This window comes from Aythya ferina (genome assembly GCF_964211825.1).
Source record: "Aythya ferina genome assembly, chromosome: 2".
NCBI lineage: Eukaryota > Metazoa > Chordata > Aves > Anseriformes > Anatidae > Aythya > Aythya ferina.
In genome coordinates, this window is record NC_140297.1 from 112,302,833 (window position 1) to 112,316,964 (window position 14,132).

The 14,132-nt window shown below is 41.6% G+C and overlaps 1 protein-coding gene across 1 annotated transcript; it reads left to right on the forward strand.

Moving 5' to 3' along the window:
* The first annotated feature begins 9,662 nt into the window (after window positions 1-9,662).
* Window positions 9,663-12,086, forward strand: NPBWR1 (neuropeptides B and W receptor 1). The gene is made up of 3 exons (XM_084511805.1): window positions 9,663-9,845; window positions 9,917-10,074; window positions 10,562-12,086. Exon 3 carries the CDS (start codon window positions 10,583-10,585, stop codon window positions 11,711-11,713), a length of 1,131 nt encoding a protein of 376 aa, XP_084367931.1. The 5' UTR covers window positions 9,663-9,845; window positions 9,917-10,074; window positions 10,562-10,582; the 3' UTR covers window positions 11,714-12,086.
* Window positions 12,087-14,132: the final 2,046 nt, after the last annotated feature.

Genomic DNA, 14,132 nt, shown 5'->3' on the forward strand with positions numbered 1-14,132 from the left:
GAACACCTCTAGCAGGCTGAGTGCACAGAGCAGAAGAGACAATATGAGAAGTGTTCTCCCCACTGCTGTGGTGCAGCTGCCTTCCAGAAGATCCACTACTCAGCAGCTGCTCTAAGCAAAATTCTTGCAGCATCTCCTACCACTGTCTCCAAAGTTGCTGAAGGAAATACCTAGAGCAAAAATGCTGGATTCGTTCAAATCGTGATGGGTTGTCACAAGGTCAGACCCCCAACAGAGGGGCCTGTGAAGGGCTGGAACTCCAAGTGACACAGCTGGAAGTTTTTGGACATGCTGAACTGACACAGGTGATTCTATTGTGTGATCTTGAAACTGGAGAAAGGAGGACCAGAAAAGTGCTGATAGTCCAGCAATTTCAGCTTTATGCTATGGTAAGAGTCATGCTCCTGGATTAATGATCTCTGGTAATTCTTTCTTAAATTATGGCACAGGGTTTTGACATAGTGACTAAACCCATGTGCTTACTCCTAAAACAAATATCAGAATATAACTGCTGCCTTTACCTACCTAAAACAGAATCAGACTCTTCTGAGAGGTACACAATTAAAGGACAGGAATCAAAAGAAAATTAAGAGTTAACAAAATATTTCAATGACACATAAGGGAACAATTATTCACAGTGAAGTTTACCAAGCACTAAAACAGGTGCCCAGCGAGGCTGTGGAACCTCTATCCTTGAGATATTCAAAACTCAGGACAAGGTCCTGAGCAACCTGATCTAATATGGAGGCTGTCATTGCTCTTTTTTTTTTTTTTTTTCTTCTTCAGAGACTAGCTCTGAAAGTCCCTTCTTGCAGGGTCCAATCGTCATGCTTTGGAGAAACAAACTAAAATTTCTTCTCACAGGACTGTAAGCATTAGATGTCATTTCATGTCACATCTGATGTCATTGAATCCTTACCTTTTGAAGGTTTATTCACAGAACAATGTGTGTTTCACAGTACATCCACCTTTCTTCATTTATTCCACATGCAGATATGGATGAACATTCAATCAGTAAGGGGAAGTTAATAATAATTAAATAATAAAATGTAGTATCCAAGTATTGGCTGTTTTGTTTGTTTGTTGCCATCTTTTTGTTTGTTTGTTTGTTTGTTTACGTTCTCCTATCTGTATTCTGCAGGGTAAATTTCAAATTTTCAATGCAAATGTTATAGCCATGGAAGGAAACCCCATACTCATAAGGTCATAACCACATTTCCTAAAGCTGAGGAACAAGTTCTGATATTCTGGTCAACTAAGCTTCAAGGAACACAAGAGTCGTTCTCAAATTCTACACGCAAAGCAACCCCAGCTAGGAGCAGTCACAATCCAGTCTAGGCTACTGAGTTATTTGCAATATCCTGCATAGTTTCCTTCAGTTAACCCTGATGTGGTACTTTTTATAGACCAAATCCTCTAGGTTATTCAGGAAATCTTAACTGACTACTGACTTATTTTTTATTTTTTTTTTATTATTATTATTAAAGATCCATCTAGGAGAAAAGTAATCTTGCAATTTATCTGCTGTAATAAGGAAAACTAGAAACCACAGACATTTGTATTAGAGTTTTGGTAGGCTGCGGAGCTCTCAAGTCCTTCAGAAGTTCCAATCACATTGGCACAGCTGCATTTCTTATTCTACTTGCTGCTGTTCTGTTGCTTATTTTTGGTCATGCAAGTGGATTACTTTTGTCTAACATTTTACTTAAATGTACTTCAAAGTCTTATGTTAGAACAACGAGAGATCTCTCCATTGAGAGATTTATGGAACTAATCTTCAATAGAGCAAGAAATACACAGTTTAGTTTAAGCTCTTAAACCCTTGAGAACCTATTGAAGACAATGAATTTAAAACCATTGCTAAGAGTTTGCCATTCTGATGAAGCAGAACCTTCTCACTCACAAATACACAGAACATTAAGACCAAGAAAGGTGAGGAACACACTGAAATTCACTGAGTTTTAGATTAAAAAAAAAAAAAAAAAAAAAAAAGGAACAAACAACAACAACAACAATCCATTACACACTCAAGCTTTATTGCTGTCTTATTCTTTCCCTTTTTATTCAGCTACAGCTTTTATTTCTATTACTCTTCAATCCAACATCAGGCCAGAAAGACGTGATAGACATTGATTGATTTCTTGTTGCGTAATATAACGCAAAAGACAACATCCACATATCCTCTCATAACAGCTTCCCCACCTTCCATCTACATTTTATAGGTACCCATAATCTTTATTTCTCCAAATCTTGAGTACGTAAAAGCCTGACATCCCTGGTATAAATGACAACAACCTGAAGGTTTGACACAGGCCTCATTTACTGATACGCAACTTTGTTTTTGAAAAGACTAAGGGGAATTATAGAAATATTGAATGGTTTAGGTTGGAAGGCACCTTAAGGATCACTTTGTTCCAGCCCCTCTGCTATGGGCAGGGACACCTCCCAGCAGACCAGGTTGCTCAAAGCCCATCCAACATGGCCTAAGGCTGGAAGGTACTATCATATCGAAACAAGGAAGAGCTCCTCAAGGTGGGGTCAGAAGATGTTTCCAGCACCCATTTTGGTTCAGAAAAATAACCCAGTGGTTTAAAATCACAGCAAAAAGTCAGGTTTTAAAAAACAGGTTGCCTATAGCAAATTGTCTGGGCAGGCTGTGGATTTGCTGACACAGAATGTTTTTAAAAGGAATTTATGTGAACATTTGTGAAGATTGATATAGGATAGGTTGATTTTAATGTTATCTGACATGCAGGCAAGTTTATTGCTCTATATGTAATAAACAGATATATTAATGCAATGTCTTGCCTCCTAGAAAGCAGGAGTCACAGAAAGATCTCATTTGAACATTTTTTGTACTCTGTTTACACAGTGTATTGGCAAATAAATTCCAAAAGTAGAAAATGAATGCACTTTCTCACTTCAGAAGCTTTACCCTAACTCCACTGCCAAGCTATCTTCAGTACTGAGAAGATAACTTTTCTTTGCAGGATTGCCTTATATGCCTTTCTTCTTCCCACTTCAGATCACTGTAGTTCTTCAAGACTGACTCAGTTAACCAGCGGGAGGAATCTCTCTCATGGCTTTGTACAGTGGGATAGAAAAGGATACATCCTGAAATTCAGATGTGGACTAAGTGAATGGAGGAGGTACAAGACTTGCAGGCTCATTATGAAGAAATTACAGTTCCCTTAGTGATAAATCATTAAGTCATTTATTCATCTGCTACTCATCTAGGTCACCAGATAATGATACCACAGATTCACCAAGACATAATAGTGATTTACACTGCTCAGAGAAAAAGACCTCTGCCTTTTTCTTTTCTTAAGCCCTCAACTTGGACACCCTGAGCTACTCAAAGTATTCAGGAAAAGTACAGCCAGAAACATTCTATATGCGCAGATAATGATTACAAATTAGTGTCTTTTCAGAGCATGAGCATATGGAGTCAGCATGCCTAACGACTAGCTGGCACAACAGTTTGTCAGCAGGCACAGCTCCACCAGCTGTAATAGGGTCATACTTCATTGACCAAGAGCTGGATTTGGCCTACAGGTTTTAATGTCTCCCTGAGGAGCTGCTCTGGTTATTAGACCAGACTTCCAAATCCTGAAAGTCTTGCCCTCTAGGGGTTATTGAATTATTCCTAACTCTGCTCATTTCTTTTCACTTTCAGTTGGGAGGAAGATGCTCTATGCGCCTGCTGAAACATTGACATGCATGCTGTGACCTGGACATATCCACACAACAAAAGTATAGAATCTCTAAGTTTATAAAAGTCAGCAATAAAAATATATATGAAATTGAAGTACTGGCATTATTTGTTGTTGTTTGTTTTCTTCATGTTCCTATTTCAGCCTCAGATGAAATGGAAATGAGTTCTGTAACACAAGCATGAAAAAAAAAAAAAAAAAAAGAAATGGCACATGTTGGGTTTCTTTGTCTGATTGATTTATTTATCAAATTATCAATTTATTTTTACAAGAATCCTGACAACACTGAAATACTTCAAAACCCTATATTCCTCATGTTATTCCAATAAATAGATTGCTCTCCTGGGACAAGCCATTATACTTTTCTGGGCTTCCTTCACTCCACACTCCATTATAGCTTTCACTACCTATCTGGGAAATTGACAGTATAAAAGGGAAAAACAAAACCAGACAAACAAAAAACAGACTTTGACAGCTGTTCATGAGACTTGATACTTTTGACACCTCCAAATGCTACAAAAATAACAATAATGAGCACCTGATAGTAGAGGCAAGTTGTTTATCAGAATGCTGTATAGACAGCTACAACGCCCTAACTAATGACAGCAGTTCACATCAAAGCATCAAAGATGCATTAGGCTAAAGATCTATTTCTTCAGCTGCCAGGACAGAGGAAACAGGAAGATTCCTTCTGATTTTCAGATTCCTATAGCAATTACATTTTTGTCACCTTCACAGTCAGAAAGCAAAACATATTGCACAGAACGGAGTTGTTGCTAGAGTTAGGGAACCTTCTGGGGGAGAAACAGCTTCACAGTTGAGCCAGGCAATGATTCTGAAAAAAGGAAGGGGCTGGGTATAGGCACCGTAGCACAAGCATTATGACAAAATTTATGCACAGTAAGTTGTACTGCACTTTCAGATGATGCAGCTCTGACAGCAACATGCCTGTTACAGAGCAAGGAACGTTCACAAAAGCAAAACATTCTTGGAGGCTGGAAATGGTTGGCAGATAGCCCTTGAAAACTACAGTTTTCAAAACTGAAGACAAGTTTTTCTTCTTTACGGTGTAGCTTTGCAATGCATCAAGCAAGGAGCAAGTTTGTACTGCTAGATAAAGCTACTATTACTAAAACTACTATACCTTCTCTTTGTACTTGCCTTTAACCACACAGCAGAGTACAGAAGAATATAATTAAGTGGACTAATACGAGGAGTGTTTAAATACTAGCTCATACCATTAAGTTTACACAACACTCCCTCATCTGTGAGCCACCTTACACTTATCTGAATTCATGAGTCCCTGTTTGGAGATTGTAAAGCGCTTCTTTATTTTAAAGCAGAGAATACAAATAAAGAGAGAACTGCTTTAACCTGCTTTTCCTGACTTCCCAATTGACCCTCCAGTACTGATTGGTGCAATTAACCCATTTCCCTAGGCTAATTGCTAAACCAGGAGCAACCCAAACAGCTTCCTCAAAATAACAGCTTCTTAGAAAGAGCTTGTGCTAGAGAAGGTTATACCCATAAAAGGCAGAAACAAGTAAGGATAAAATTATCTTCCACTAGCTATCTTCAACTCTCACCTTTATTACACATAAAATTCTTTAGATGGCCAGTGGACATCAAATTACAGGGGATAATAAAGAAAAAAACTTCAATCCAACTGTCTGGATTAACAAATAAATGAAGTAGAAATAAGAATAAGTACATGACTAGCAGATAGCTCCTGTCTGCATCATAAACAATGTCTGACAGCAGCTCTCCTTGTCAGTGCAACATTCAAAAACACCCTGTCAATGCAGCTTCTCTCCCACAGAATAACATAAACAAACTCAACTAGCTATGTTTCCATGAATTAACAACAGTTTGGATTTTTCGCCCACTCAAGACCACCCTTTTATCTAAATCTCTATGACCTCTTTTCCTGTCTCAAATCAGTCAAAATTTTGTACATGCATACAGACTGATATAGCATGGTTACGTGTACGGAGATTCTATGGAAAACCATTCTAAAATAGAATGGAGATTAATTTGTGAATATAATTTATTATAACAATGTATTTATATATTGTAATCCTTTAGACTGTTCAGTTCTAATGCATAATAAACGTACACACTAATTATTCTATGAGGAATCATTTCTCTTTATGTCATAGTTGGTCCACATGGTTATTTACTAACAAAAGAAACACTGAAAGACTTGTATGGGACCAATGCATAAACAGTAAATTTTTACAATTTCAATTAATTTTGAAATGAAGAAAGCCCTTATAATAAGCAGGAGCATAAATGTTTGGCATACCTGCCCGTATCATTCAGTTATGTTAATACAACTCACAAATCGATGAACTCCTAAAGTAAAGAGAGAAGGTGGTTCCATTTTCTAAATTAATACTGGTTTTCTGAGTTTGTGTCTCAATCATTTGCAAAATTCCCATATTATTTGCAAATATAAAAGATATATTTTTAATCTATCTTAATTTAACACTGTACTACACTATCAATGGTCCTCTTACAGGGAAAAAAAAAAAAATAATAATAATAATCTGGTACCTATTTTGATTCCTAAAACTGCTACTCCCTGTAAAATGTAATAATGTGCATCTCTACAACAGCTTCAATGCTGGTTAGCTGTGCTTTCTTTTTTTCCTTTTCTTTTGTATTCCAGTTAGTAAAATAATCATGTTTCATTTATTTATTTAGACTAAAAAGCGAAGTGACAAGACCCAGCACACTGATAAAGACTGAGACAGTTATGTTCTCCTTTTTAGTTGTCAAAATATATAACAAACATTGATAGTAAATACAGATCTGAACTTGAAAGCTTTTAGGTGTGGGATAGACAAAAATTTGCAGTATGTTTCCTAGGAAATTAAATATATTTTTTATGCATTGCTACTTAATCACTGTACTCCATCAGTCCAAGTCAAAGGATGTTAAAATATAATTAATTGTAGGGTTTCTCTTAAAAAAAAATACATAAAATGTAAAATGAACTTTTTTTTTCCTCTACTTAATTCTTAAAAATTTCCTTCCCACATATTCAACCTTTGAAGCTATTTCAACAAAATGGAAGCAGTTAAAAGAGAGGAAAACACCGAGACTGTATCAGTCATCATAAGAATTCTAGTATAGAACAGGTCTCATAAAAACTGAGCCTATGGGGCTGCCCACAGGCAGCAGATCTTCAAGAACTGCTCCCACATGGCTCCATGCCATGGGGTCCATTCCCCAGGACCAAACGGCTCCAGCACAGGTCCCCCACAGGCGGCAGCTCCCCCCAGACCCCCTGCTCCTGCGTGGGCTCCTCTCCACAGGCTGCAGCTCCAGCCCGGGGGCTGCTCCTGCGGGGGCTCTCCATGGGCCGCAGCCTCCTCCAGGCCACATCCACCTGCTCCACCAGGGGCCTCTCCACAGGCTGCACGGGAACCGGTGCTGTGTGCCTGGAGCACCTCCTGCCCTCCTTGGGGCCTGCAGGGCTGGTTCTCACTCCTTGCTCTCCCAGCTGCAGCGCAGCAGCAGGGTTTTCTTTCCCTTTTCTTTAAATATGGTCTCACACAGGCACAAACAACATTGGCTTGGCTCTGGACAGTGTCAGCCCCCTTTGGAGCCAGCTGAAACTGACCCCTATCTTACATGGGGCAGCTGCTGGGCTCTGCTCACAGAAACCACCCCTGCAGCTCTCCCCACTACCAAAACCTTGCCACGTAAACTGGCTGCATATCCAAAACCCAAGGTGAGATGGCTGAAAACAGCAATTAGATTTTACTGCCACCCAAGCCTTCTCTTCTCTAAGAAAAACAAAGAATCACAGAATCATTAAGGTTGGAAAAGACCTCCAAGATCATCTGGTTCAATCGTCCCCCAACCACCAGTATTACCCACTAAACCATGTCCCTAAGCTTAGCTTAAACACCCCCAGCAACAGTGACTCTACTACCTCCCCAAATCCAGTTCCCTCAATATCTTCTCCTCTGTAACATGCTCCAGCCTCCAAACTATCACTATGGCACTCCACTGGACTTTGTTACTAATAACTGACCACCAATTACATGTTGAATTCCTGACTGCTACTGTTTGAACTCACCTATCCACTGTGTCTATGGGTGACCGCTACAGGCTGTGCTGAAAGTCAGAGTAAACAACACCTACTATTCTCTCCTCATCCATGGAATCAGTCATCTCATGACAGAAACACAGAAGACAACCAGGCTGGTCAGGCATGATTTGCCTATGTTGAATCTATGCTGGTTGCTCTGAAATACTCTCTTATTCTTCATATTTCTGGAAATGTCTTTCAGGAGGATTTTCTCAGTAATCCTTCCAGGGCCTGAGGTGAGACTGACCAGTCTGTATTTCCCTGGACTGTCTTCCTTCCTTTTTCTGTAGGAGAGTATGACATGTCTCTTGTAGTCATCAAGGGTCTCCTCCAGTCACCACAAGTAGAGGGACACAGATTTTATTTACTTAGGTTACCTTTTATATTACTGCAATAAGCACACACCATTGCTGACATCCTCCAAAAACATTTCTACAAATACTTCTGCCTGTCTAGAGTACCAAAAAGTGTATCATAGACCATGTGTTGGTGCTATTATGATGTTACTCAGCATTTGTGTTCTGTTTTGTTTGAACTATGCTATGGCTGATCTTAGAGCTGAAATATTAAGAAAAGTTTTAGTGGGCTTCAGTAAGAATTGCTATTTCAGCAGTATTCCTGAAGAAAAACAAAATAAAATGATTCTGGAATAACAGAGGAGGGCCAAGAAGCTTCTCCAGAGAAATATGTGAAAATAGAGAAAAATAAGTGAATCAGTTTATCCATGATTAAATTTGCATTTTGCAACTGGGATTATTTAGGTAGATAAAAAGGGAAAGAAGGGGCTTGTGGTACGATCCACACTACATCACTGGAAATTAAAGACTAAACAAAAAGATGTTCAACTGGAGTTTTGACCACACCCAACATAATAATGCAATTATTATGTAAAGTTTTCCAAGCTATATACACTTCACTGTGCCTATGTCTTTGAGCTGGAAAAATCTGACTCAGGTGCTAGCTTTTAGGAAACTTCATAGTGAAGGTGATTTTTTTTTTTTTTTTTTTTTTTGCTTGTGAAAGTATAAAGTATGCAAAAAAGGGATCAAAACACCATGGTTAATCTGCAACATAGTTTTTACATCATTCTTATGGGAGCACATAAGGGTGAGAACACATTTTCTTCTCAAATGTAAAGGAAGCCAGGAATCACAGATCCTTCAGTGATGTAGCATGAAGCATCATTTTCTATGTTTCATAGCTACCAGTAATATATAGTTTAAAAAAAAAAAAAAAAAAAAAAAAAAAAAAAGAAGAATAGCTAATTTTCTCTGGTTATACTTTTTAGTACATTTACTAGTTAATTCCTTTGCTTGAATTTTCATATTTGTGAAATCCTGGTAATGGAGGTAATCGTGCAGCAGGATGTGGGACAGTCAGAGCAAAGAACTGAGTTTATCTCTCACTGTGATGTGAACTCAGAGGTATTGAAGAGTTCTGCCAGATTATTTGCAAACGGAAGCATGGATTACATTATTAGCAGCTTAATATCTGTAGCCGGGGGTGCTGGTAACACTACAACAGGCATTGTTTTCACTTCTGATTTAAGAGACACAATATGTTATCAAATGTACTACAAGCCCATGGATTTGAAGCAAAACCAATAAAACTGAAGCCAGATAGACTCCACATGCTTTTTGAAAAAAAAAAAAAAAAAATAGGAGATAGAGAAAAAAAAAAAAAGGTAAATTAGGAGCTCCAAATTACCCTCTAAAAAAGACTGCCTCCCGCGGGGTTATATTCAGGTCTGTCATTATCCCAGCGTGAAGGAGGGGAAGTGCAGAGGTATAAGAACTCCCGTTGGTGCACCCTGCTTCAGCTTGGCGGCATGTTTCGGGGCGCTATGTGCCACGCCACCTGACAGCTACATGCTGCCCCCACACATCTCCACAAACCCCCCTGGGGACCTGGTGGTGGATACCGTGCTCCCAGACCCAGCGTGCCAAGCAGATGCTGTCTGCAGCTCGGATTTCTCCCACCTTCGCTGCGCTGCAACCCTCCACCGCTGTCAGGAGGGGATTTGACTGGAGGTAATTACACAAAACTCTTCTCTCCTGCGGTACAGCTCCAGCTCCTGAATTTTGAACCCTCCTCTCTGCAGTTACCGTGGCTTCTCCATTGTTCCCTAAAGCGACGTGGGCATGCATTTAGCTCCTGGCCGTGCTTAGGATCAAGCTGAGACTGTCATCGGTGCTGCCTGCCCGCAGCCAGACCCGCTCCCGCAGCCGGACCCAGGGGCCCCCCAGCCAGCTGGGAAAGGTCAGTGTGCTTGCTCTTCCTCGCCTTGCAAAGTGTTCAGCCCCACTGGGAGGGGGTGGGTTGACTTATTTTTGAGCCCCGGCAAGTCTGTGGGTCAGCCCCCTACTTCCCGCACCAAGTGACCCTCCCCAGTCGCTGCTACCCCAGCTTTGGGGAGGGGGGGGGGTCTGCTTCCCTCTCTCATCCCCAAGCATCCTAAAGGCACTGGACCCTCCCTCAGGCTCAAGGCTTGCTGAGCTGCCGTGAGCTTGGTAAGGGACATGAGGGGGCTGGGGAGTCCCCATGTGGAGTTAGTTCAGTGGTCACCTTAGGGGAGTGTGGGGCTCTGAGCTATTCCCTCTCCCCCTGCTCCCATCTCCACTTGATCCCCCCCAATGGATCCCACCAGTACTGGTGGTGGGCAAGAGCAGGTGGGGACCATTCCTGCTGTGAGGGGACCATGGGAGCCTCAGCTGAGCCCGTGGTGATATCTTGCTGCTCCCAGCAGGTCCCCGCTGGCAGGAGGCACATGGCAGCTGAAGGGAGGACACTGGTGGTTGGATGCTCCGGAGGAGACAAGCTTGAGAATAACCAGGATCCGTGCCTTTCCCCCCTCTTCCAAGTCCTCTTTGCCACCAGTGAGCCTGGCATCTCTGCTGTGGCTATGGAAAACTCCTCACTTCCAGAGCTCAATTCCTCCTGTGCTCCTGGGCCCACAGACTGCACAGGGAGAGGGGATGAGGGGCTGAATATGCCCCCTCCCCTGCTGAGCCCCAGCTTCTACATCACAGTGCCTGTCATCTACTCCATCATCTGTGCTGTGGGGCTGACAGGTAACACAGCTGTCATCTATGTAATCCTCAAAGCCCCTATGATGAAGACAGTCACCAACATCTTCATCCTCAACTTAGCCATTGCTGATGAGCTCTTTACCTTGGTGCTGCCCATCAACATTGCTGACTACTTGCTCCTGCAGTGGCCCTTTGGAGAGTTCATGTGCAAGCTCATCATCTCAATAGACCAGTACAACATCTTCTCCAGCATCTACTTCCTCACCATCATGAGCATTGACCGCTACCTTGTTGTGGTGGCCACTACCAAGTCCAGGAAGATGTCTTACCGCACTTACCGAGCAGCCAAGATTGTGAGCCTCTGCGTCTGGTCCTTCGTCACAGTTATCATCCTGCCCTTCACTGTCTTTGCTAAGATACACAAGGAGCAGGGGCGCTCCCAGTGTGTCTTTGTGTTCCCCCACCCTGAGAGCATGTGGTGGAAAGGCAGTCGGATCTACACCCTTATCTTAGGCTTTGCTATCCCAGTATCCACCATCTGCATCCTCTACACCATCATGTTGTGCAGATTGAGACGAGTGCATCTCCACAGCAATGCCAAAGCCCTGGACAAAGCCAAAAAGAAAGTGACACTGATGGTGGCTGTCATCCTGGCTGTCTGCCTGTTCTGCTGGACACCCTATCACCTTAGCACAGTGGTGGCCCTCACCACAGACATCCCACAAACTCCTCTGATCATCGGGATTTCCTACTTCATCACTAGCTTGAGTTATGCCAACAGCTGCTTTAACCCTTTCCTGTACGCCTTTCTAGATGACAGTTTCCGGAGGAGCTTTCGCAAACTGATGGACTGCAGAACCACCTCATAGAGCCAACACCATTCCCTCTCACATCCTTGCACTGTCATCTGCTTCTCCTGGGTGTCTCAGGAGCTCAGAGGCTGCTTATGCTCCGTCCACCGTGTGATGGTCCACAGTGCTTCAGGTTGTCTCACTACTCGAAACACAAACTGGGGACAGGCGGGTCATTCTTAACTCTCCTGTGCCCATTGCCTCAGCATTGCTCTCCATCTCTTTCACTAATGCTTTTTTGTCCTTCTCTCTAGTGTGCTTTATGTCCTAGGGCTGTAGCTCACTGAGCTACAGCAGATCCCTTTTCCATTTAACAGGGTACTGCTTGGTGAACTCATACCACATGGTTGTCTCTGTTAATGGAGATTTGTAAAGCCAAATAAAGGTGTGTTGTTGGGTATCTTGCTTAATGATTCCTCAGCCTCCTTCATATGGAGAAGAGGAGGCTCAGGGGCGACCTTATTGCTCTCTACAGGTACCTCAAAGGAGGCTGTAGCGAGGTGGGGGTTGGTCTGTTCTCCCACGTGCCTGGTGACAGGACGAGGGGGAATGGGCTTAAGTTGCACTAGGGGAGTTTTAGGTTGGATCTTAGGAAGAACTTCTTTACTGAAATGGTTGTTAGACACTGGAACGGGCTGCCCAGGGAAGTGGTGGAGTCACCATCCCTGGAAGTCTTTAAAAGATGTTTAGATGTAGAGCTTAGGGATATGGTTTAGTGGGGACTGTTAGCATTAGGTCAGAGGTTGGACCCAATGATCTTGAGGTCTCTTCCAACCTAGAAATTCTGTGATACAAATGATAAACACAATGTGCAGCTCTTAAGTTACTTCTAACAGGAAGGGGAGGGAGGAGAGGAGAGAGAATCAGTGAGAGTTTCACTCACATTCACATGTCTACACGTAGCATGGGAAGGCTTTTTCCTCTTTTGTCCTCTGTTAGTCCTCCTAGGAAAACAAAGTGGAATGCTACAAGAATGCTTGCAGTCTCTTAATATTTATAATCTTAGTGGTATTTCTTGTTCTCTGCCGTAGCAGGGTAACATATTTTATGTATTTGCCCCTCCACTGAGTACAGAGATGTAGGGAAATGCAGTTAAAGAATTGGATTTCCACTTACACAGGAAGGGAAGATGGGTTTCAGGAAGTGCATAAGGATTCATGTGTCACATGCTCAGATTTGCAGATTCCTCCTGAGAGTCCCTGTACTAGTTCCCTTCCCACTGCTGCAATCCAATGCTCTGCTATAGACATGTGGAGAGTTTCTTCCACCATATCCTTCCAAAGAGAACCCAAATAAGAATTCTACTTGCAGATTGCGGCAATTACACAAACCCCAATACATTATAACATCATATAGCTGTGTTAATGGTTAAATCATTTCTCTGTGTGAGTCACTAATGTTCTGTGAGGCAGCCGGTGCTAATTTCAACACCCATCCCAGCTGCAGTGGAAATGGAAGTACTACTTTGCGGGACAGTGATGTCCAATTCTGCTTCACCAAAGTCAGTGGGTAGCATGTGACTGACTTCCATCAGTCACAGAAGCTGTCCTTTGTAAGAGCAAGTCCAAAAAAGCATTGAGGACTCATTTCTACACACATACAAAAGCATGCTGCAGGAACTCGTGTCCTTCACTTCATCTTGCTTCCTGAAAGAAAAATTAATTAGCTTTTCCCACCAGCTGCCTGTTGTTGCAGCTAGGCTTTTATATTGTACTGATGTTTCTCTTTGGTCAGTCACTTGCTGTGCAGAAAGGTTTCACATTCCTGTCTGATGCACTTTCTGGCATTGTACTCTGCACGGGCCAAGTAGTAAGATAGGTCCTCATTTAGGCTACTAGTCCATACACACATCACCTCTCCTATATCTTTAAGTCATCATATGTGCAACATTACTTCTATAAACTCTGCATACAGTTCTGAAACTATACAGCATTAAAGGACAAGAGATTTTTCAAGTTTACTGTGTTTTCATTGGTGGCTGATCCTTCCCTGGATATCAAGAATGAAAGTAAAACACTTTTCTTAAAAAAACAAACAAACAAAAAAAACAATCACCTAGAATAGTAGCACAGATTTGAGCATTGCTCCTGATATCAGTCACATGAAAATTTCTCTCATGCTGCTACACAGGTAGATTTGTCTTATCACCTACCCGGTCTTGTCTTTATCTTAGAAATATTACTGACATTTAAGTAGTTCTTTAGAGTACTTCTGCAAAACCTGATCTCTAGGTATATACCAAAAGTATCTCTGAGATGCTCAATTGATGATAACCATAGGTTAAAAGGGCAATCTGATTTGTATTTCATTTTTATCTAGTTTTGAATCTCAAAACATTAACTGTTCCTGAACAATACAATCCATTTCAAGATTTAAAAACAAAATAAAACAAACTTTTACACTATACCAATGTTTCTTTAAAGAAATATAAATGTTG

Bases quoted from the DNA above. Each gene is read 5' to 3' on its own strand.
- NPBWR1 (XM_084511805.1), top strand. From the start codon at position 10,583: ATGGCAGCTGAAGGGAGGACACTGGTGGTTGGATGCTCCGGAGGAGAC.